Source organism: Psittacula echo (assembly GCF_963264785.1).
Source record: "Psittacula echo genome assembly, chromosome: 13".
In the NCBI taxonomy this organism is placed as follows: domain Eukaryota; kingdom Metazoa; phylum Chordata; class Aves; order Psittaciformes; family Psittacidae; genus Psittacula; species Psittacula echo.
In genome coordinates, this window is record NC_137749.1 from 3,776,262 (window position 1) to 3,801,457 (window position 25,196).

General features: G+C 52.0%; 1 protein-coding gene across 1 annotated transcript in view; it reads right to left on the reverse strand.

The window, feature by feature from the left end:
- NCOR2 (nuclear receptor corepressor 2) overlaps positions 1–25,196 on the reverse strand; it is a gene marked incomplete at its 5' end in the record, with an annotated part of 161,738 nt that overhangs the window by 112,875 nt on the left and 23,667 nt on the right. The window contains one exon of the mRNA XM_080629008.1: positions 5,766–5,945. Coding sequence (XP_080485134.1) covers positions 5,766–5,945 — 180 coding nt within the window. The remainder of the gene's footprint in view (positions 1–5,765; positions 5,946–25,196) is intronic.

Consider the following 25,196-nt stretch of genomic DNA (forward strand, 5'->3'; position numbering starts at 1 on the left):
GCCAGATAGGGCATGTGGCAGCCCTCCCGGCCAAGGTGAGAGATGCAAAGTGCTCAACAGGGCAAGCAACAGCTACAGGAGCCCCTGCAGAGAGAGCACAGTGCTCAGACATGGGTTGTCAGGACATAGCACAAGAACTCAGGCTGCAAATGCCCACAGCCATGTGCAACTCTGGCTGCCCCAACAGGTACAGGAAGAGCTGCAGCATGAGCCACCTTCCAGGCATCAGGCGGAGTAAGACTCATTCCTCTCCTCCCTTCATGCAGAACGTGCTGTCCTCAGCAGGAACCACCAAGTCCAGGCTCCAACTAGCTAAAGCCATCACCCGGGTGACCCACCCTCAAAGACAGCAGTGTTGAGGAGCTTGTTTCGTTGGCTCTTCTGCTTTCTTACTGCCTTCACTGCACTGCCACAGCTCCACACTTCATGGTATCTGGGCTCTGAGGTGCAGCAGCTGCGTGTGAAAACACACCCTCCTTCAGCTCCATGTGTCTGCTGTGCTAGGACAACACAACCCAAGGGGTGCCTCATCCTAAGCTTCACTCCCTGTCACAGCAGAAACATCCAGGAGCTGCTCCATGTGCACATCCACCACGTCTCCATCACACATGTAGTGAAAGGCACCCAGCCCCAACCAGCCTGAATGCTGCCTACCCCTTGGAAGATGGAAAGCAGAAGGCAGCAAGTCCACATGGACTGGTTTGGGTTGAAGGGACCTTAAAGCTCATCCAGCTCCAACCCCTGCCACGGGCAGGGACCCCTTCCACTGGAGCAGCTTGCTCCAAGCCCCTGTGTCCAACCTGGCCTTGAACACTGCCAGGGATGGGGCAGCCACAGCTTCTCCGGGCACCCTGTGCCAGCGCCTCAGCACCCTCAGAAGGAAGAACCTTTTCCTAATGCCTAATCAAAATGTCCCCTCTTTCAGTTTTACACATGCACCTTTGGAGATCACTGATTGTGTAATGGGAGCCTCTCAGGCCATGACAACTTTAATGATAAAGGAGCAGACCTAAGAAACTACTCCTGAGCATCACTGCGGTCTGCGGGTGTATCTGACGTATGACCTGCATCTCCATCTCTCCCGACGGGCGCAAGCAGGAGAAGACATCTGAGCCCTTCCAGTAAGCCTGAGGAACTGCTCATCCAGAAGAGGAAACCAGAGATTCCTCGTGGCTCGGTGCGAGGAGGGAGCGCGCAGGCTGCGCACGGCAGCTGCGGGGCAGCACAGGCACAGGAGAGGCAGCGGCTCTCAAAACCGCCTCTGGTTTTCCCACTGCTCAGTTCCCAATCTCCAAACCTTTGTGGGCTGTTTTCCCTGCAGTCAAAGCAGCCCCTGCTGAAGCAAGGGGGGGAAATCAAACCTTGTACTAGGAGGAAAATGCAGCTGGGACTGAGCGCAATCAGCTTGCAGCAGAGCTGAGCCAGCCACTGTGCTACCAGAGACAGCAGTGTCTGGTGGTCCAAGAAGAAGGTGGGTATCTATTCCTGCTTCAGATCATCTCTGCTCCTGCTGGCAACACTTGGGATGTGGGATGCGGTCCAAGAGAACACTTAAGCACCTGATAAGTCTACTGGCTTGGCTGAGAAAACTCACAGCCCTTAAATTAAATGTGTTTCAAAGGATGAAGCAACCCCATGCTGTGGTCTCTGTCATGTCCCACCTCCCCACACGTGGACATCTTTTTCCATGCACAAAAAAGCAGCAGCACAGAGAACAACGAGATACAGCCAAAAACACACCACCATTGCCAGCCAGACTGGCACAGGCAGGACAGCCTGGCATCAGCACACCCACCTTCAGGTCTTAACCTCGAGGTTACCCCAGCCATGTGTGAGGATGGCCAGGAAACAGCCAGCTTGGACCATCCACAACCTGGAAAGGGATTAAACTTCCCCAGCTCCGCAGGGATCCATCCCTTCCTGCCCACAAAGAGCCACATAACCGCAGCACACCAAAGGCTCCAACCAAGCCCCAAAGCTCCCTTCTCTTCTCCATCACGGCTGTTTCTCAGGTGGCAGGAATCACAGTGCTGTGCAAAGGGAACAAGAGCTCTTTGGGAAGCCACAGCTGAAACCTCAGGCTCCAAAGCAGTTCTCAGCATCAGCCCCAGTGCAGAAGCAGCACTTCCAGGCACCTGCCTGCTCTTGCTTAGTGTCCTAAAGCATCCCCGTCACACAGCCTTGCTCGCACGTGATAAAACTCCAAAGACAGAGCCACCAAAAGGGATCTGTCAAATCCTCTGCTTCCCTTGGGGGAAATATTTGGGTAAAAAAAAAGACCATGTCAGAATCTTGGCTACGTTGTTCTGAAACCCACAAAATCCTGCGAAGCGGTCGGTGTGTTGTGATTTCAGACAAGAGGGTTTGATGGCGTATCAGGAGACGAAAGTTTGCCAGTAAGTGGAGGCTCATTAAAAGCAACTCGTTAAAAGAAAAAATACAAATCTAATTATAGCTGAAATACAGTAGAGAATTAAAACTCCACTCTCTGTGGTGTAACACTGTGCCGTTATTATAGGAGGGATGCTAGAGGGAAGGACGCAGGCAGGGGTTGCAGGCAGCACACCTGATCGCAGCAGGTTCAGCCCACGACAGCTATCCCCGGGAGCTGTGGGAAATGACAAAGGAAGATAGGTCAGGGTTCCCAGACACGGACAAAATGGGTTTCTTAAAGGTCTGCCACAAGAGCTAGGCTGGGACTGTGACCTTTACAGGAGAGAAGCGGGATGAGAGATGAGTCTTGACGGCTCCACAATCTCTCCCTCCCCACTCCCAGCAGCAGCTGCCCACGAGCCTCCTGCTCTTCCCAAATGAAAGACAGCACAGCAATGCTGAAGGGATGCAAGATGCCATCATTAGCCATAGCCCTCGTTCCTACAGCGTCCACAGGCCAACCCTTCTCCAAGTGGAGAAGGTAAGAGTCTCCAGGTAAGAGTCCCCTTAGCTGGACCACACACTACAGAAGGGCCAGAGGATCCTGCAGTGCTGGCAAGCGGTGGGTGACATTGCAGGAAGACCCTGTCCCCACACGTACCAATGCCTGTGCTGAAGGGACCTGCATGATGAAGCCAAGGTCATTAAACACACACACACCCCAAGTTGCCACTCTGCCTTATGTGGTACCTGGGTACCAGGATGCTTCACCTGCCCAGAGGAGAGGGCTTCCAGCCACAGGGCATCTCCAAAACCCCCTTGCAAAGAGCCAAGGGGAGAACAGAGGAAACAGCCTTGAGACAGATGGAAGGGGACACCCTGGAGCTCTTCCACCCATGCAGCTCCACCTCCATCACCAGGTGGGAGTGTTGTACTCCTCGAGAGCCCTATGCTGAGCTCAGTGCCCAGGGAGGCTGAGGCACCACTGCAGAGAGCAGCCCAGCAGTTCATTTCTCCTTCAGATCCCCGGTACCGCTGCCAGGAATAAATGCATAAGGATTATCCTTCCCTGTCAGGAAGAGAGGGAGAAAGGACTCAGCAAGAGATTTAAGCGCATATGGTGCATGAATGAGAGGGGGATGGCTGGTGGAGGTGGCCTTCTGCCAGAGGTGCGCAGGGCTTTGGGAAGGTTTCTCAACTTGCTGGAGATGTTTGCTTCTTGCAAAGTCCAGGCAGAGCCTTCCCTGCCATGTCTGGAACAAGCAGAAGGAGAGAAATGGTGGATTGGCTGGTTGAGATGTATATTTTTCCATACAAATGTATTTAATTACCCTGAGAAGGCCTCCCAGAGACAGAGGGGAAAAGCATTAGGATATTGTGGCTGCGTACGATACCTCCCCTGCTCCTGCAGGAGCAGTCTCTGTTCCAGGATGATTGCTTTCCCTCGCTTGTCTTTCTCCTGCACTGACAGCTCAGATGCACAGATGGACAAAACGTTCCCAGAGCATCTCAGGAACACCCATTTCCCCCCCAGAATGCTTCTTCCCAGATGTGCCAGCCCTGGGCTAGGGAAGGATTCTGACGGAGGGGAGAGCAGCCCATGCTGGAGGGGTGGGATCTGCTACTAAACCACTTTGCCACCATGTGCCAAAAAGAGGGAGGGGAAGCTTTTTCCTGCCAACAGCCACTTTCACCTCCTTCCCCACTCAGCAGAGCATTTTTGTGGGGAGGAAGTATCATAAAATTCACTCAGAAGGAAGAAATAAAGCAACCAAAGCAGCCAACAATAAAAACCCCATTTCCTTACGGAAGGACAGCTTCAATTTAACAGCAAGGAGCATATGCTGCTCCCGTCAGCATCAACAGCAGCTCCTCAGCATCTCTGGAGTCAGGCAGGGGATCAGCAGAGCTGTCAGTCCTCCCGGCTGCCATGAGAGGGACCTTCACTGCTGTGCCAGGAGCACATCCCACTCTGGAAGCGCTTCTCCACAGTGGGAAATGACCATGGTTTGCACCTCCATCCTCAAATATGAGTTACAAACATGGACCAGCAGCCAGACTGCCAGGTGAGACAGGACAGCAACACTCTGTTGTGTTTCCTAGGAGGGAGCGGGGAAGGGCTGGCTTCTCCCAGCTCCCACCAAACCCAACAAGAGGAACCTCTGTGGTTTCCATCACTTCAGATGTTCCTGTCCCCTGCAAGCTGTCACACACGGCTGCTTCCTCGCATCCCCAGCACAGCTGCTTCTGCCCACTCTTGGCTCCCTCTCCCTAAGCACACTGATACCTCTGCAGATAAAAAGCAACACCAAAAAAAGGCCCTTCATGTTAATTAAACCATATTGTTTGAAAGCAAACCCAAACCATCCTGCTTGTCTTGCAGGAAAGAAAGGGAGAGTATCTGCTATGGGAAAATGCAGATTTGATGGGGAGGAAGGTCAATTGTACGCTCGTCCTCAAGAAGCACTTGCCCCATCCAACAGCCCAACTAGAAGCTTTATTCCATTCCCAAATTCCCACCGCACACTCCTCGGGACAGGTCATTCAGGCAGTTTGGGACTAGCAGCCATCACAGAGTTTAGGAACTGACTCCAAGCAAAGGCAATAGAAGAACCGGTAAGACAGAGGCAGAGTAAGTGATGTGCTTTAGGAAGTGAAAGCCTTTAAGTCTGTGGGCTTCTCACAGACGTTCCCCACGGTTTTGTTATATTAATCTCTTAATGGGTTTATGGTAATTGTACACATGCCAACAGCGAGCAGGCGAGCCTTCTGCTGGGGAGTGCTCCTGTGCAGGGGTAAAGCACCACTGAGAAGATGAGACTCAAATCCCTGGCTCAGGCACAGCCCTGACTGGAGCTGGATCAGATGCTGCTCATAGCTGCAAAGCTGCAAAGCCCTGGAGAAGGGGATTGGATGCAGGAAGGGCCATTAGGCCATTGCCACAATGTTTTGAACAGCCCAGTACTACAATAGTGGCAGCAAGAACACCGGGGAGAGACAATTGCTGGAAAGGAGAAAGAAAAGACCTTGTGCTAACACTGGGCTGTACAGACAAATGGGGCAACCCAGGCTGCACTTCCAGCTCTGCCACTGACTGCTCGCATGACTGTGGGCAAGTCATCAAGGGCAGATTTTCCTCCCTTTAAGGCACTCTGACATGTAAAAGAGCCCACAAGCTGGGTTTCCAAAGCTCCCTTGTCTTGCAGCTACCAGCTCCAGACTGCTGGCACAGCAGCAACTGCCCATGTCACGACAGGGAGCACAGACACAGAGCATCCTGATGGCACTGGCGCTGCCACTTCCCCTCTGTGGCCATGGCTGGGCCAGGACGGGGTGTAAGGCAGCACGCAGAAGTGAGGATGTGTGCTCCCCTCCAGCCCACAGCCTCTTACCTGCTTCTTCTTCAGCTTGGAGATCTGCTGCTCCACCATGGTGATCTCGCGGTCCACGCGGTCCATGTTCTGGATGAGCTCCTCCTTGGAGAGCCGGGTGGGCAGCAGGTCCAGCTCGGCATCGGGGTGAGCAGGGCTCACGGGCGACACGGGCTCCAGTTTGCCAGGCAGGCCACGATCCTGGGGAGCGTAAAACAACCAGGTCAGCACTTTCTTTCCCAGGAGACTTTGGATCCTTCCCTCATCCTCCCACGTCAGCTGCCACAGCTCCCTGGCCCATTCCCAGCCCTCTGAGACACACACACCCCTCAAAAAACCTGCTAGACGAAGCAGTTCCAGCTGCCAGATCACATCACTGCAGTGATCCACAGCCTCCAGCACCTCCAGAGAGCACCAGCTTAGTCTCCCATTGACGTGGCAGGAGCTCTTCCTCCTGCCAAAGCCTCAGAGGCTCCTTCAGTGCTACCCGCATTCCTATGGATCAATAAACCCATCCATATTCAGCAGCTCCCAGCAGCACCATCCCTTCACATCTCAGCAGCCAGCTCAAGGCTGCAGCTTATCCACAAAGATGAGGTAGCCACAGATACATCCTCCTCTGACACAGCCATGGCCATCCTGGAGAGAAGAGCAGCATTAACTGCACTGAACGAGAAGGGGCTACAATGGCTGGACTCCCATCGCCTTCCTGGAGGTCCTCCTCCATCTCATTAAATACTGGGGGAGCTCTGAATGCTGGATGTCAAACACATCCATCCAAAAACAAAGAGAAAGGGGACAGACGAGGTCAGCTCAGATAAAAGCAGACTGAACGGATCACAATCAGTGTTCTTTTTGCAAATTCCAGGTAAAGAGGCCCTGAACCCAACAAAACCCTTCCAGTCAGAGCCTGGACAGATCAGTATAACCTCCATGGCCACCACAGCGAGCAGCTCTAATGACCATGAGCACGGGCCAGAGGGGAAACACATCAAAACATTCAGCCTCACCTCCAGCACAGCAACCACAGAGCCCAACAAGCCAGTTATCCAAGGAGCATCCCAGGGCCATGCTGCCCTTCCCTTCCCCAGCTCCAAAGGAAGGAGCCCACCTCCTGCAAACACAAGCTGCATGCCTGGATGCCCAGCACTGGTGAACACACCTGGGATGAAGCAGCTCTTTAATAGCCACCAGGTAAGGATCACAGCATATAAACAGCCTGCCCTGACCGGGGACTCTCCTCTCTGGCAGCTTCCCAGCACCTTAATTAGAAGTTTATCTATTCATGTGCTTAGCCAGAGGATGGATTGCTTTCCCGGAGGGGCAGGAAGAGGAGCTGTGGCTTGGTTTGTAACCGTAAACTGCTGCCAGGGTGGGTGGCCAGAATGCTGCAGCTGCTGGGAGGGGAGGCCAACAAGTGAGGTTCACACAACTTCCCTACCTTCATTTCAGCAGACAAAGCCAACACTGTTCTGCACCAGCTGGTGCTGAGTGTCCTCCCCTCCTTGCTGACACACAGCCACCAGCCAGGGCTACCACCAACCTCCTCCCAGGGCTGGTCCTCCTGGGAGTGAGGGTGCCAGGATGGAGCTCGGTGGCACTGGGACCCCTCTGTGCTCCTCTGCCTGGCAATGCACATGAATAATGGCCCTAGGTTGTTTGCCCACTGTGTTGTAGCTCACACCAAGCATGTAGATGCCATCTTGGCACTGTTGAGCATCTCCATAGCATCTACTGACCACGAAGCAGAATCATGTAGGGTGGCCTGCACCCTGCTGCTGGAGCGGATGAAGCATGATGAGCTCCCTCCTGGGGATGCTGCACCCACAGTCCCACAGGTGACCTGGCTGGTGAGGCTGTGCTGAGATGAGCTCTGCCCTGCTCCCCTCCTCAAGGGATGGGCAACACCGTCCACAGCAAAGCTAGAACAAGGGGAAGCAAAAGAGGATGTTTCCCAACAAAGCAGCCATGTGCCAGGACACCAGCATCCTCCACTGCTCCTTCGTCCTCCTGCTAAACCCTGTTCTAGCTGAAGGAGGCATCAAACCAGGCAGGGAGGAATCACTGCTGGGTGCAGCCTGGAGGCATCGACACCCTTCCCACTGCTGCCATCAAGGGACAGAAAGCAAAGGAGCAACTTGCAATCCCTTTCTCAAAGTCCTGTGTGGGGCTCATCCAGCCCTAAGAGCACAGAGGTACCAGCAAGCTGAGCTGGTTGTTTCCAGCATCCGTTCAGAAGAGAAACTAGAAGTATTTCAAAGGTTTCTGGAGAATGCCAAGGAGCAGATGAATCAGGTGTTCATAAAATCCTGCTCAGATGAAGACATGGGATGGGGAAGTGGCAGTGGCTTTTTCTAAAGAAAAGCAAGCTGCCTGCCAAAAATGCAGGAGAGAGACTTCTCTCTATGCACATGAAACAAAAGATAGCATCTCACATCTGCCAATATACAAGACAGGGCATCCTTAAACCCCTGCTCGGCACAAAGCCCTTTGGAAACCTGGTTTCTGGTACTTTATCTTCTTACCTTGCAGAACATGAAGCGAAACAGCAGCAAAAGCTGAGTAAGGGAAACAGCTGCAAGTCACAGCACAAAAGCCATCATCATCTGGTATTAGAGATGATTATAGCAATAGAGAGAAGCAGTGCCCCTGGACCTCAAATAACCGGTCACTGTCGTTTCACAAGCACCTCTGTAAATAAAATGACAAACCGCAAGAGGAAGGAAAAACCAAACCTGAAGGTATAAAGAGAATCTTCCCCCGCAGTGATGAAGTGCAAAAAGCAGAGCTCAAGGGTTTATGCAAGGCACAAAGAAGCCCTTCTTCTAAATCACAAAAATGGGTTGAAAGAGGTTTGTAAAGACCGGAGTCCACCCAGAGCCCAGGACGGACTCTAATGGATGGAGATATTTCACCTCGTGCTCTGTTTGCTGGCACTCTCAAGAAGCTGCTCAAAATATATTGCTCTGCTTCAGACAGTACCATAGCCAGGCTTGAACAAGTGCAGTGTGAAACGTGAAATTCTCCTTATTAACGTGAAGTCACAGACCTGGAGCCCAGCAAGAGCTGGGAGAGCTGGAATAAATCTGCTGGAGGAAAGAAAACCATTACTGCATTACTCCAGTTGGTATTTTCTCAGTAATTATACTGCTTTCATGTGATTTGTTTTTATACACAGCTAACAGCTACCGTAGTTCCTGTTTATCCCTGGCCTTATTACGTGATTTATATGATAACAAGGGTTGGGTGAGTGGGGAGCAGAGGCTGCATAAACCTTCCCACAGCAAGAGGAGATGCTGGCACTGAAGAAAACAATTATCACTGAGGAGTCTATCAAAGAGCAAGGCCAGGCTTCGGGAGTGGGTTTCCTCTGCACGCTTCTATTCCTAACACAGATAGCATTAACAGAGCAAGCCTACTATGTGCTATTAGGCAGTGTCTTTAAAAACATGGGGGAAGGAGGGGAAAGGAAAAGGACAAGCCAACTGCCTGCCGATGCCTTCAAGAGCAAATAAGCCCCTGGGTAAACTCAACATCCCTCCCTCCAGGCACAGCAGCAACTGGGTCCACAAGAGATGGTGAGAACACCAACCCCAATCCCAGGACATGCTAGAACCTGCAACAGACCATTGCCTCGTCCTTTTCTTGCATTACTGACTCACTTGCAATGCTCCCAGGGAGCAAGTGGGAATTGGTGGGATGGAGAAGGGTGTCCATGCCATGCACCAGCCCAGCCTCTACGAAGGGCAATTTTCCTCATCCACTTCCCACCCTCAGGAGATGACAAGTTGGTAGCTCCACTCCATCTGCACCTAATTGTCACTGCAAAAAGCATTTTGACCTTTCTGATCCCTTGACCACACTAACTGCCTCTTCACAATGACACTGGTGGAGCCACAAAGCTCCCATAACCCCAGTCGGTGCCTGCGCATCACTGGTGCATACCAAGCGAACAGAGCCGCTTGCTTGGGACGACCCTCAGGATCTCTGTCACAGCACCATGATGTCTGCCCTACGTCTTCTGGTCTCTCTCTGCCTTTCTAAACCAGACCATGAGTGATGTTCCCCCAAGCCCAGGACAGAGATTCAGGGATGCCAACCTCTTCCCAGTCTGTTCACTTTCTAATTACCAGCCAGCAGCAGCAGTTTTTGCTGGAGCACCGGGAGGGATTAGGAGGTGTTATCCCCAACTCCTGCCCGCTCACACATCTCACATCCTCGCGGGATGGAGGAGATTGGCAAAGGAGGCAGGATGGGCCAGGGCTGCTCAAATTAATTCCCCCTATAAGAACACATGAGCAAGAAATGGGCTTGGGATCAGGGCGAGCTGCTGCAAGGGTGCCCCCATCACCCGCGCACAGAGCCAGTGAACATCAGTGAACTCCAACCAACAACACTCCCACAATCCCATCCATGTGAGGCTGTGCTGCACGGCAGAGACACAGCAGATTGTCCTCCCTGTCCTGGAACACGGTGGAGCAGCAGACGCACAGCCCCAGGGCTTTCCCACACATCCTGGGATGAAAACCAAGCGGGAGAGCCAACACCCCACACCTCCATCCACCAGGTTTTAAGGTAAAAACACGCACGTAAGAACTCTTAAATGAGCCAAATACAGACCAAAGGAATGTTCTTCTTAATTGGAAAAGTGTCCAACGCATTCTGTCTCATCAGCAGCCCCCAGATGACAGCCCTGGCATGGGGAAATAGAGTCAAAGCGCTGAAAATCAACATCTCATTTCCCCAGGGAGACACAAGTACAAATTCAGAGCCTGAGCAGTGAAAAGTACATCGAGTTATCACAGTTCTTTTGTTCATGACCATCTGCTGCACTAATGGCTCCTTCAGCAGCCCAACCCTTCAAACAGGGCTTTAATTCTTCAGCACTGCTGGGCTCTCAGCTCAAAAGCCTGCCACAGTGAGTGGGACACAGATGAGCATGTTGGTGGATGCAGTGTGACTCCCACAGTGCTGCTCACCGTGAGCACAAGGGTGTTCCCATACAAGGCTAACAGTGCCTTAGGGATGCCATCAGGGACCAAGGCATCACCCGCCTCCTTCCTCCATCCCCACGCCCCATGGCACGTACAGGGATCGCTTTCACTGGATGCAGCCCAGTTCGTGCTCTCGTGGGAATCCATGAAGCTGGAGCCCAAGGAGCTGTCTGAAGACAAAGCTGATTTTTAGGTTTTTTTCCCCAAATAAATCTGTGACTTTACAAGAAGGCCTACGAGATTCCTTTCCCCTGTCATCCAGCTGAATTCCATGCAGCCAGGGCAGAAAACATCCCAACAATTTCTAAGCTTGCACGAAAAGTAGGTCAAAAAACTTCCCCAATGTTTCAACAGCTTGAAGCAATTTAATTGCAAAACCAGTACCAAATGGTGACCCTCCCTCCCCACCCCCTCCAGCAGATTTATGAGGGTGGTAAAACCTCGCCAGTTAAACGCACTAACCAAAGCCTAGGATCTGGTCTTGCAAAACCTTCTTGTGCTCAAAAGAAGCCATTCCATAGCGTTATACTGAGCAGATGCTGCCTCTGGACCTCAAGACTGGAGAAAACACCAGTTTAGGGACTCAGAGGTAGCCTAGAATACAGATCAAATCCAGAAAACCTCACTCAGGCAAACTCCCACCGAAGCCGAAGGCATTACACCAACAAATGGATGTTGTGCCTTTCATTACCTTCTTGTGTTTCCCCATTAGTGGATAATAATTGCATTGAATGCTCATGTTCCCTCCTGACTTCACAGGAGTGATGAATTCTCACCTATCCATCTACTCATTACAAAGAGGAGCTAATCGCTCCCCCTCTCATTAAGAACTCCCCAACGCTGCCTCTTCTGCACTGCTGGATTTGCAGCTGACTCCACGTTAGTTAAAGCGTTAACTGCCGGGACTGAGATTTTTCCATGCCGAATATTTCCTTCAGGCATTTCGGGCTTTTCTTTTTCCTAAACAGTAAATTTCAGCCAACACAACTCTGCTGCTTCCAAGAACAAGCTCACAGGAAAATATGCCTTTCTGCAACGTTCAGAGGGATTCTGGGAACCTTTTCTCTGAGCACCTTCGGCGCAGTGGATACATCTGGCAAGGCTATTCCCTGCCAGTGATTTGCCTTTTGTTAACTCTGAAAAGGTGTCCAAGTCAATAGAGAAAGAGAAATTAATTAAAACCTCATTTTAGTGCTTGCCATAGGGAACGGCTTTGAACCGAGCGAGTGGAGCGGGGTCCTGGGGAGCTCCAGGTCAGGTATCGCGCTCTGCCTGTGCTCCTGCAAAGGGCAAGGTTGAGCTGGAAGTTTCTTACTGGCATGCGTGGAGTGCTCTGGGCAACAGCAACGAGAGCCCTAAAAGAGCTGTGAGTAAATGCAGGGAGTCATTTGGACAGCAGATAAAGCCTGAGACCACCCACCAAATGATAAGGATGAAGTAAAGCAGCCAGCATTTTGCTCAGCAAGAGATGGAGGGTGTCCTGGGCATGTAAAGTGAAGATGGTGTCCCGATGCTCTCAGCAGATAAGGAGGAGGAGAAGTTAAGGTTATACCCCACAGAGCAGCAAGCGCTCCCACTCCTCCATTTAACGTTTAAGTTAATGCATCTTAAATATTCCATCATAATTCATCCACCCAGAGCATCATTTCACCTTTGCTGATGTTGCACCCAAAGACGCGCTGCCCAGAACATCCTCATCGCTGTAACACCTCACCTCAGCCCTACATCTCCACCTCCCTTCCCAAGCCAACCCCATTTCTTTAAGCAAGCAGGGTTTCTCCTAACCTGGAAGAGAAGCAGCACAGGAGCCCCTCACATCCTCCCCTCCACCAGCCCTTGCAGAGCCAGGCACAGAACAGTGGCAGTCCCTGGCAGGCACAACTCTGCTCACCCTGTGGCTGGAGCCAGGAGGAAAGCATCAGCGTCTCGATTTGAGGAGCAAAACCGCTTCCTTGAGGAATGGCACTGGCTTACGGCATGGAAACAACCACGAAATTACAGTGCTGGGGAGGCAAAGGTTTGCATGAAAAGGCACCAGGCACATAACCCATGGGCTTGAAAGCAGTCAGAATCCTGCACCAGCATACTCAGAACCACGACCCGAGTGACAAAGCCATCCCTCGGGTTTATGGATGACAACAGGAGGGGGCTGCCCTGAGCTCCTCAAAATGCTCCAGAGGCCTGAACAAAACACAGTGGAGGTGAGTGCTTGTTTGATGTCTCTTAAAAAGGAGCAAACTGTGAGAAATGCCTTCATTACATTAACAGCAAAGGCAGGGAGGCAGATTTCCAATTGCCCCATTTGGTGCTTGGTGTTGGCACCTCCTGACTCCAGAACCAGGTTTTAAAGGCAATGGGAAAGCTCATTGCCGAGCTCCTCCCAGCAAAGCAGCCGGGCTGAAACCACCCTCATCTTCCCTAGAAAGTGCCAGCTTCAAGCAGCATTCACAGGAACCTCTGAATAATCCCCACGGACTTCCACAGAAACGTGGGATGCAGCGACATGGCCACATGCAACCATCACCCTCTCTTGTTTCCTCATCTCCCCCTGTGCCTGCTGCTCAGGAAGGTTCTTTAGGGAGACCTTCAGGGAGGCAGGAGGGGTCCCTACCTGGGGGTGCAGCAGACTCCTCCCAAACTTCCTTCTGCAGCCCTGTCACCCAACCCGACAAACCTCAGGAGAGCCCAGCACTTCCTCCATGCCTTTGGAAGCATTAGCCTCCCACCATGTTATTTATAGGTTTTGCAACACCACCCATCCTCCTTCCACTGCCACACGCAGTAAAGCAAGGATCGAGTCCTCCCAGCACACCAGTGGGGCAGGGATGTAGCATTAAGACCCATGTTAATCTCGGCAGGCGTATTCCCTCCGATCTGAAGATGCTGGCACAGTCCCTGCTGTATCCCAGCTGGTCCTCAAGCCCTGGATGCCATGCTAAAAGCACAAAGGAGTTTGCCTTTTTTACAAAAGACCTCTGCAGGAAAGAAGATCCTTACTTTTCTAGTAGTACAATACTCCAGTGACCAGCACATATGCCATCACATGAGTGGGACAGCACCTGCATTGGAATGCAGAAGCTGGAGCCAGGCAACTCCATCCACTCGCATCTGCCTCCATGGAGCATCACGTTAACAAATAATGTTTTCACCCCAAGTAGCACAGCCAAAAAAGCAAGCAGCAGCCAAGCAGCATGATTAAAGACATTGCAGCATCACGGGTTGCAAACATGGGGCCAGATCCCGAGCCAGGCTCAGCACCATGCACGTCCCCGCAAGCACTGGGACACATAGGGCACTGCTTGGGATGGCTGGGAAGAGCATCGCTGTGCTCAGCGACTTGCATGTGCCCAGCAAACCTCCTCCCCTGCTTACAGAGGGTGCTCCATGGCTGGTGGCTGCTGTGAGGGCAGGAGGAGCAGGGTGCCGGGGAGCAGGTCCTGCACTGCACCCCAGGAAGCTCTGTCTCATTCACTGCGTGACTCCAGGTGCATCCTCCATCCAGCACATGGACACGCAAGAGGGGGGGAGAATCCACCACGGCAGCTTCGACAAACCTCACTTATTTCAAGATAAAAAACTGAGGGGAAATGAAAAGACAAAAGCCCTTCTCAGCCTGGTGTTATCAAGCAGAGGAAATGAGACTTCTAAAGCTCCCATTCAGAGAGGAGTGGGGGGGGGGGAGAGAAATCCCACTCCAGACGCACTTGAGGGAACAGCTTTTGAAATGGAAATGTCGCTCTTCAGAAACATTGAATTTTCCTCCTATTGCCAGGGAGAAGGAAGGAGGCAGAGGAGCGAGCAGGGACTCCTCAGCCATGCAAATCCAAGCGGGGTCCATTCAGGGCAGCACCCGGGCGGCCCTGTTGAGAGGGGATTTGTCAGGGAGTTAATCAGGACCCGCAGACCCTATTAACAGCGGCAAGTCGCCTTGAAGGGGCATTAGATTTAGAGGGGAGGGAAAAGAATGAATGAAGACAGCTCTATTTAACCACCACCACCACAAGTAATATAGACCTAGAGGCTGCTCGTGCTCCCTCCCCTCTGTTCTCCCTGCACAGCCATCACCCAAAATCATTTCTCCCCAAATCCTGGAGGCTGAGCTGCCTACTTGAGAAGCAGCTTGACTGATGGAGAAAGAAAACACAAGCAAGGCCTAAGATGGTTTGAGCAGTGACTGAGATGCGTAGTGGGACCATGCCATGCCTTCTCTTACTCGTGAGAGCCACTGCACCAAGTGAGGATCCCCAGTGACTCCCAGCACATTGGGCATGGGCTGATGGGTCCCAGCACTGAACTCCTGCTCATTCCCAGCAGCTCCTCTTCTAACTGTGTCAGCTCCAAAGCCACAAGTTACCGCACCTATAGCAACCCAGGAAGTTCTCCTCACCAGCTGCATGCCACCACTTCATTGCTGCAATCTCTTCAGGGTCACTGAATGCATAGGTTCATTCTAGCTGTGCTCTCAGGTATATAAAGCAGGACATCAAGTATCTCTCAACTGTAAGAAGCAGAAATTCTCTGACTGCAAGAAAACAGCAATATCCCAAAGACTTCCCTCGCCCCAAAAATCTTGTGAGACAAGCTCAATTTTATCATTGAAGTCTCTCTATTCCTATCAGAACATCTCAGTACACACACGCACGTCTTGTGAGGCTCAAACACGCACACGAGATGAGAACTGAGCGGCCTGGGAGCAGACAGGGGTCATTGGTCAACCTGACCTGTGCACTTCACTGGCTGAGACACAAAACCAAGCCACTTTTACAGCAGGGATCCAAGCCAACCTGACTTCCATTTTGAGGTGGCGGCACCGGAAAACTTGTTTAAGTGTGAAACAAGGCTCACAGCTGCTGAAATGCTTTTGAGAACATTTTAACCAACATAAAGAACAGGCTTTGGGGGGGAGTATTTCCCTTGAAACAGCTCCTCTTGGCTTTTAACAAAGCTTTTGGTGGTCTCACCTGTCCCCAACACACCACTGAAGCCTGTTTAACTGTTTAACTCCCTCTTCATTTTGGCATCTCCCCTTTCTGCAGGCACTGGCACTGCATCCTGCAAAATGCCATCCCCAACACATGCATGGGACATGATGGGGACTACATCCACCACTCCCTGGACACCCACAACATGCACCATCCATGGTCCCAAGCACCCCAGGACACACACACAGGGGCATGGGGCATGGCCCTGTCTGCTTGCAGGCACCTCTGTGCACTGTAAGAGGCAGGTGTAGCACGGAGCAGGGCACACTGCTCCGTGCAGGATACGTGCTGACAGGGGAGCAGGGCTGGTGTAACGCAGCCGTCACTGCACCATCCATCAGAGCCAGCCGCCGGCTGCGCTCAGTGCTTTATTGTTCCAGTAATTGTGCAGACACGTGGAAGGGGGAGCCTCGACGTTGCCTGCTTGTCCGAGGAGCCATTTCCTTCACTGCTCTGCCTGTTTTTCCATCAGGAGGCTGCATCCTGAGCCCCGGAGGCGGCAGGCAGGGGGGGCAGCAGTGCCGGCCATCCCCACCACCATCCTCATCCGCATCGCCATGGCCGGCGGGGCAGGAAGGTGGGAGGAAATAACGTGTCCCAGCAGCAGGAAATGCAGTGCGGGTCCAGCCAAGCCAGGACAGGCCCAGAAAAGCACATGCAAACCAAAGCATTTTATGGGAGTTTTGGATTGATTTGGAGAGGGTTTTGCTCCAGGTTTTTTTGCCCCCCGTTCAGCAGGAATAGATGGGCTCAGGGTGCAGGGACCAGTGCAGCGTCTCAAGCATGATGCTCCTTGAGCATCACTCAGCTCTGCAGTCAGAGCAAGCCTGACCAAGGAAAGACAAACACCAACTCCCTAAGGCCCAGGGCAGGAGCACTGTTCCTAATGGCAAGTGGCTGTGAAGACACCCAAACTGCAAACCTCTGCCCAGGCATGAAGCACCCTTCCCTCTTAACGCAGAAAAACCCCCAAACATCTCAGCTCCCATAGCAAGAACAGGGCCACAGTGAATTTGTTATTATCTGTTAGCAAAGCAGCAGCTTCCCACCAAGGCTGGAATTTCCATCTTGGTTTGGCAGGCACAGGGCTGTGAAATGATTACTGTGTTTACTTTTCCTTTGCTAACTATAAAATCCCATTCCACTGCCCTGCCAAGAATGACTGAAGCTAATAAAATTCAGGCATTTGGAAGAAAGCAATAATAAACCTCCCTTTTGGGGCCTTTATGATGAAATTTCCCCCACTCCAATCAGCTATTATGCTGTATTCATGAACACCAGTGATGTCTCCAAGTGCACCCAGATTGACTCAAATCAATATTTAGCTTTGCTCGAGACTGTAGGCCCTTTTCTGTGTGGCTGTTGAAGGCACGATCACTGAGCGAGAAGAAGCCTTTGAAAAAGCAGCTTACAAGTATATGAGGCAGCGGATATATATATATATAAAAGGGGGTGTATGTATATATAAAGAAAGTACATTTTTCAATTACCTAAAAACCTGTGAAAAAGTATATATATGCATGAAGCATTCATGGATGCAGGAGTTTACAAATCCCTCTCCATATATACTGAAGGGCATTAATACAACACACAGTATGTATTTATATACACATACCTGCCTGTTCTTGAGTAGCTTTTAGTGCTTGAAAGACCGGAACGTTCCTGTGTTTACATCTGCCACTCTGTCTGCTGCCGAGGCAGAAACACATTAGCTGCTGGGGGCAATCTGCTCTACATCATACCTGTGATGACTGGCACGAGATAAAATAACAGACATGAAAACCAGCCTGAAATAAAAGCCTGCGCTTGGTTTGGTCGCATAACCACGTGGGATGGCTTGATGTGCACTAGGCAATGGCTCTTTCTTAAGCAGCCATGGGAACGACAGCATCCAAAGTGGAGATCAGAAGGCAGAAATGATGACTGCTGCTCCTTAGGGAACAGGGCAAGGAAGAGAGAAATCAGCCGTGTCCCCTGTCAGGGCAGCCAACGGAGCAGGTCGCTCAAAGCATGCCTAGGAAGCATCACTGTGCAGGCAGAGGAGGTGATGAAGTGCTAAGACAGAGGAGAAACCCACTGCCAGTGTGTGCTGGAGCAGGTGCTGTGGGCTCTGCAGCCCCAGGGGAACCCCTCGGGATGTGGCACAGACAGCACGCACTGGACAACCCCTCCGCTGCTGCCCGGCACTCCTAGAGGACAGTGCTCTGCTCTTCCCCTGCATCCCACAGGATTAAAGGGGCTGCCAGTCGCTGGCCGGGATGAAGGCAAGCAGAAGCTGGGCTGAACACTGGCACATGCAGAAGCTGCTCAGTCAGAGCACTAAGATGACCAAAGACTAAGTAGATCTAGGTCAGAACTGCAAGGAGGTGCTTCAGCTCATTTCATCCTGAGCTGATTCGCCCCCACTAACTCCTGCTTTCGATTCACCAAACCTGGGTAGGACAGAGCACATCGCTCCTGCCCCGAGCCAGCTCTGCCGCTGGGGAAAAGCCCATTTCCAAGGGCAGGGGGAGCAGGCTCCGCTGCGCTCTCGCTCCTTCTCCTCTTGGAAAAAGGTGCCAAGAATGAGAATTCAATGTTTCGAGAGCAGCAGAACAAGCCAAGGGCCTGTCAGCCTGTCCTAAAACAACCCTTCCTCCGCTCGCCGAGTGCGCAGCCAGCATTCCTGACGCACAACAGTGTCCATCACCCCTCAGGCCCCCCCATGCAGCACAAAGCTGCAGAGCGTTTTGTGGTGAAGCAAGCCAGAAAACCCTCTGAATGTGCTCTGCCTAACACGCAGCCAGAGTGTTTTTCTGTTTAAAAAGCAGATTTGGGTCCAAAAAGAAAAGGAGGTTTTCAGCGAGTGATTATAACTGGGCCCTTTGGCACTCGACAGCTTCTCTGTTGTTATCGATGCTAAGGGTGTTGTTATGAGATGAGGCTCTGTGAAGCACGGACGTGAAGTCACGGAGCCTTAGCAAGGGCTGTTGCCATGTTCAATATGTTATTACAGCTCCATCACCACAGGCACAAAGAGCAGCAACTTGTCTCTGCCAAATTCATCTCTGAAACTGCTCCCCCACGCCAGCCCCTCCAGCAATGGCAGGCAAACACCATCGATTGCTGTTGCATCCCCTCCACGGCATTCCACCCGGTGCTGGGAAGGAAGGCGTTAGCGTGAAATACCCTCCTCCTCAAAACACAGCACCCAGAATTAATCTGATCGGTGTCACAACTCACTGGCTTTCGTTGTGTGAGTCAGAACTGTGGATGAGCTGCATTTCATAAGCGTGGAAAAGTACAGCACCAAAGATGTGCTCAGTGCTGTACGATCAGAGAGAAGATGGCCAAGTGCTCCCTGCAAACCCCTCACCGTCCCCAGGAGGACCCTCGGCAAGAAGGGGTGTGCAGGGATGTGAACAAGGAGGGAAGATGAGTTCATCTGCGAGACGTACGTGCTTCTGAATCAGTAACAACCTCCCGCTGCTTTGCTGCCTGCACTAAACTGGCCAGATCACATGGAAGTGGGAAGAATCTCATACCCCATCCCAGAGCGTGCCTGGATCCAGTGGGAGCTGGAGCAGCGCACCCATACCCCCTCCCAAAAGATGGGGGGAAAGAGAAACCGAGCTCAGGCTGAAAGTGGAAGGAGAAAAGAAAACAGCCAGGACATTGCTCCTGGTACCAGGACTGAATTCTTCCCTGGAATTTTATCCCAGGTGGGGTTTCTATTTTACCCCAAATGTGCAAAATGGACTGACCACAGGCAGACAGCAGCGGGGGCTGGCACAGCCCTCTCACCTGGCACCGTACCTGTGCTTTGGAGCAATACACGCGAGATGGGTGCCAATTCCTGCCACCCCAATCCCATTTCCTCAGTCCCACCTGAGGACTGACAAAGTTAAACAGCAAACAAGCTTTGCTCTCCTTTATTTCCAGGACATAACAGAGCTCGTAAGAATCCTTGCTATTAAAGGAAAAAACAGATCGACATAACACACACAAACACTCTGTAGATGGAGAAGGAAAGCCTGCATGAAGCAGCACACCCAGCTCACAGCGCTGCCCTGTCGCAGGCAGGAAAAGCCGGCAATATTTCTTCCAATTACAGGGGTGAGGGACACAGTCAAGGGACTTTGTTTCCCTCAAGCACATCAGGTGAGATGTCACACTGCAAGAGCCTTGTACTATTGACTGAAGGCAACAGAAAAGGCCAATTATGTAAATGATGAAGCCGGCTCCCGAGGAGCAGCCAGCCTTAGCACGCCGCCCTTCACTGCTACGGCTTGAAAGGCAATTTAAAAGGTTGTTTGGGATGTCGATCACCACAAATGAGCCGAAGAAGTGTGAAACAACCTGTGCTTGAGGCACAATCCGTTCCCCCTTCGGTTTTCCAGCCGTGCGGAGCCTTAATCCAGCTCTCTGTGGTTTGGGAACAGCTTGGGGAAGGTCAAGCTCAGTTCTGCATCCTGGATCCAGAGCATTTCTACAGCCCACAAGAGCTTTCCTTGCCACATCCGAGCCTCTCTGACCATAGTTCTTCAGCCATAGGAACTTCAGCTGAAAAAGGGAGTAAAATGAATGGCTTTGTCCATCGTGGTGCTCCTTCCCTTTACTCCCTCACCCCAGGGTGGGCTTGAAGAGCCGAACATCCCACAAGGACTATGCAGCGCCTAACAGCGCCTGGTTTTCAAATGAGACCGTCATGAATCCATGCATGGGATGGACCATCCCATTCCAGATACACCACTCCTCCAGCTGTTTGTTCCCTTGGCTTCCCATCCCAACCTGGTGCATGGCACAGGCTGCTGACAAGCCCACACAGTGATCCTGGCATGGGCCATGCCATGAACTCCCAGGCATGCCACAAACTCCCAGGCATGCCACGAACTCCCAGGCATGCCACAAGAGCCAGACAGTTTGCACAAGCCCAAAAGGTGTGTGCTCACACACAGGTGAGCAGGGGGTCCACGCACTCACACTCATCCCCCTGTGATTTGAAGTGATCTCCAGAGGAGGGAGGAAAGCAGGGGAAGGGAGAATTCCAGCTGGAAGTGTTTGCACTGTGACAACGTGAACAATGCAAATATTTCAGCTTTTAAATATGTTTGGAATGGCAGAGAATGCCAACATCTCCCTCATCTTCCCAGAAATAGCTTTGAATCACTGCTGCCCTAATGCTAAGTCGTCTCCCCCTTTCCTCCCCCAGGTAGTCTTTTGCAACCAGATTTTTATCAGCAGAAGTCAAGAGAATGAGCAACCACACGGCAGATGTGTGGATGTTGAACACATCACAGCAGGATCATCCTGCAGCCCCTGAACCCTGCAACCCCACACCACCCACTCCTGATGGGCGCCCAACTGCGCCATCAGCATTGAGACCATGGGGAAAGCCCAGCCTGTTTCCCAGCCAAGGAGTTAGTAAGTGTTGTTCTCTGCAGGGGAAGGACAAAAGCAGGAAGGATGTAGGTATGTTTGTACCCACTAAAACTTTCATTTCATTGCTCAGACCTGAGGTTAGAGCCACTTCCACAGAAGCGGCTGGGAAGCCATGCAATGCATTCAGACTTTGCATTAACACCCTGCAGGCCTTGGGGCAAGAATTACTCTTCTTGTGGCAAGATGTTTGAGGCATTTCACCTTCCACAGGGCTCATGAAGCCTCGCACTGGCACAGAACTCCACATCTCACTTGGGTTTTGGATAACCCGGAGCCAGTGGCAGTGTGCTGGCACTATCAGTGTGTCCCCTCTCCATCAGTGCTACTGCAGGATCCCTCTTCCTGAGTGTCCCATGGGGCTTTCTGGCAGCCACCCCCTCCCCACCAGATGTGACCACAGCTGGCCAAGGGAACAGCTCACTCATATGGCAGAGGGGCATGGCCAAGGGAGACAGCTCTGTGCTGTCCCTGGGGCCCTGCTTGCCATCAAAAGCCTCAGTAATGAGCCCAGAGCTTGTTTTCAAAGTGAAAAACAACCTCTGGTGGGGAAAGGAGAGCCCAGAGTGATCCCTGCTATGATCAGAGGCTATGGGAGGACGTGTGCTCAGGGACAGCCGATGCTCCCAGCTTCATCCCGTTCTCCAGTCCCTCTGCACTATTGTTCCACGGCAATAAATCCCACTGGAATTCAGGCCTGGTTCCTACAGGAGGCAGCCCGGGGTGCGGGAACCAAGATGCCGCCTGGCTTTTCCCTGCTCACTGCCTCCGGAGCGCTCTGCTCCTACACACCCCGCCGGAGCGCCGCGGCTCTCCCGGTTCAAAGCACTGCTGCGTTCCCACCCCCTCTGCTCCCTTCCCCCAGCGCTGGATTACTCAATTAGAGATTATGCTTTTGCCAGTTACCTCCAAGCCAACTGGGGCCTCTGCCAAGGTCAACACAAGTTCCAGCCAGTTTCATTAATAACTGCGAGACCAACCCACTGGAAACTCTGAGAGGTTAATCCCAGCAACAGATCAATGTTCCCATAACAAAGCCATGGAGCAGGAGCGCAACTGGTGATTTACCATGCACTACATGCATGATCGACATGCGCTGGGAACTGTGGCACTGCCCCTCCGAGCATCCCTCCCCATACCAGAGTCCCCATCCTCCTGCTCCTCTCCACCAGCACATGGATGGAGCAGCTGCCAGGGAACGGCAATGCCAGGGCACTGGCCACAGAGGAGGAAGCAGGGCTCCCAAAAGGCCTTTTGGTTGTCCTGGGTGCTGTGCCAGGCTGTGGCCAGGGCCGGAATTCTCGGGCTCCATCCCACAGCCTGTCTTCCAGGAGTTTATTGTAAATTGGGCTCTGGAACAGGCAGCCGGTGTGAAATTTGGCATGCACACTGCTGGCTGCAATGCATCATTAAAAAGGCATTTTAAATGTGTTAATTCCTCCTTTTTCAATTAACTGCTTTTAAAGCTACATTAATGTGCATCAAAGCAAAATAGCCTTTGCCCTAATTTCTGCTTTGCCTTACATATTTCCTGGCCTTGGCGCTGTCTTTTCCATGACTCCCCCTTCCCTTTTCTTACTCCATTTTTTAAGGCTGTAGCACGACAAAACCACTCATGCAGAAAGGGAAGAAATTAAAACCCTTCAACAATGTAAATCAGAGTCCAAGCCCTAACAACACATGGCTTCTTAATAGCTTTTTTCCATCAATAGTTGTTAATTATTTTACAAAAGAGGGAAGTGGCATTGTCCCTTGTGCAGATGGGGAAATCTGAGATACAGAAAGGGGAAGAGACTCACCCGGTGACCAGGGGCCTGCCAGGGCAGATGGCAGCAAGGTTCAGGTTTCCTAAGCCTCCACCCAGCCCTGTACGCATGGGATTACATGGTTCCTGTGAGCATATTCCTGTTGGAGCAATAGGCTCCACACAAGTGCAGCCAGCCAGCCCTTGCGAAGGGACTAAATGCAGATCACTGACTCACATCCTATAGGAAGAAGCAGCAAACCACATACATGGTGGAAAAGCGCTCTCAGAAATGGGAATAAGAAGAGATGGAAGGGGAGAGGCAGGATGAGCTGAGGGGAAAAAGCAGGCGCTGCTCAGCCAGAGGCACCACGCTTACCATCCCTGTGGGGCAGGATCGCACGCAGCACCAGCCACACACGGATGCACGGAGACAGGGATCATGCAGCTCCATTCCTGGCCTGCTCTGGAGCTGTCTGGTTTGCTCCTGTCTGCTGTTACGTGATGCAGGTCCGTGACTTGATCAGAAAGAAAGCAGAGGCCACCGAGGGTCCTGGGAACCAACTCCTGCATCCCTGCCAAGAGCACACCCGGCAAGCCTGCATCACGGCAGCAATTCCAGCAATCCTCACATCCAGGCTTGCAGTGATTGAAAAAGCAGTCCTGCTTTAGCCCTGCCTGGTTATTCTCAGCCAGCTCAAGGGAGCACCTTCTCTGAGGCACTGTCAGCCCACAGAGGGCACGGGGGGGTTTAATTCCTCCCCGAGCAGACTGAGCTCACCTGAGCCCTCCTTGGCCATGTCCAGCAGCAGGAGCAGGACTACAGCCCTGCAGCAATGTGACAGCAAACCCTTCTGCAGGGAAAAAGATGCTGAAGTGGGGGAAAACAGGCAAGAAAAACAACATTCTGCTCCCCAGCTAGGAAAGAAACACCACTATTTGAGGATATGAGCAACCTGAGGTTTGAAAGGAAAGGTAATATCTTTTACTAGACCAAGTGAGATTTAGCTGTAAAGCTGCTGCTTTTGAAAGGCTCGCTGCCCAAAAGCACGTCTGTTTTCTCCAGCTATAATGCACTGATCTAATAGAAGACATTACCTTCTCCTTGCAAACTGAGCCTCGATAGGAGTGACGTTACAGTGATCTTGAAAAGGGAAAAGGGGCCCAGCTCACCCTGTGTTTGGAAGAGGTAGAGGAGTAATAGAAGAACCAAGAGATCTGCTGCTTCTTGGGGAAAACACTCTGGAACCTGTTACCAGCATTTGCCACATCAATTGCTTCATCTGTGTTCAGAGCACACATTATGTATGGCCCAAAACAAAGGCCTTGGAAATGTGCAGGAATGGTGTTAGCTTCCCTTCCCTGGGCTGAAGGTGGGTAAATCCAATGTAACTGGTAGTTACCAGGAACACGCTAAACTCACACCCCACTACAGACCCGATTCTCCACCTCAGCTCCATCTCTGCTCTGAAACCAGCAGGGACCAACAGGTATCCAGTGACCAAGAATGACAACCACTGCTGCTGCATCACAGTTACATCCCCTGGGACAGTGCGAGTGGCATCCAGAGCAGATAACCAAACCCTACCCTTTCTATTGAAGGGTTTTGTGGAGCTATTTACTGTGCAAAACTCAGCTCAGCCTTCAAAATCCCCATGAAAAGCAGTCCTAGCGCTGTTACTCTGATGAGTTAATTCAGTTCCTCCCCACGCAGTGACTGCAACGGTGTGGAATGGGGTAAGGGGTAAGCGAACAGCTCCTCGGATCCTCTGCCTAAACAGCCACCAGCGTGTTTAGTAATACTGGGCTCACATGGTGCATCTCACCCAGTGTGTGCAAAGCTGCCCTAGATAAGGCATTGAACGACTTTGTCAGGCACTGAGTCAGCAGCACAGATGGAACAGCAAATTCCTCTCTCAGCTCTGGTCACTAGGACACATGTCCTGCTGCCATGCGTGTGCCACCACTCTGGTCCATGCAGACCTCTGGCTCTGCACTCACCTAGAGCTTCCAGAATAACCCTAGGAACCAAGGACATGGTGAACAAGCAGGGAAACACAGTGCTGCTCAAAGAGGAGTGTGGGCCGGTCTCTGCAGGGATGGAGCAGAGTGGGAATTAGCTGCCAGGATGGGCTGCATCGTGATATGGTGTTTCAGGAGGTCACATCAGGCAGAGGAGCTGTGGCAGTCCTGGAGCTCAGCACAGCCTCTTGGAAGGTCATTATCAGCTGTTCTTACATGGTGATTTACACCATCAGAGCCCAGTGCCAAACCAAACGGTTGCTGGCTTAGCATGGATGCAAGGAGCAGTTTT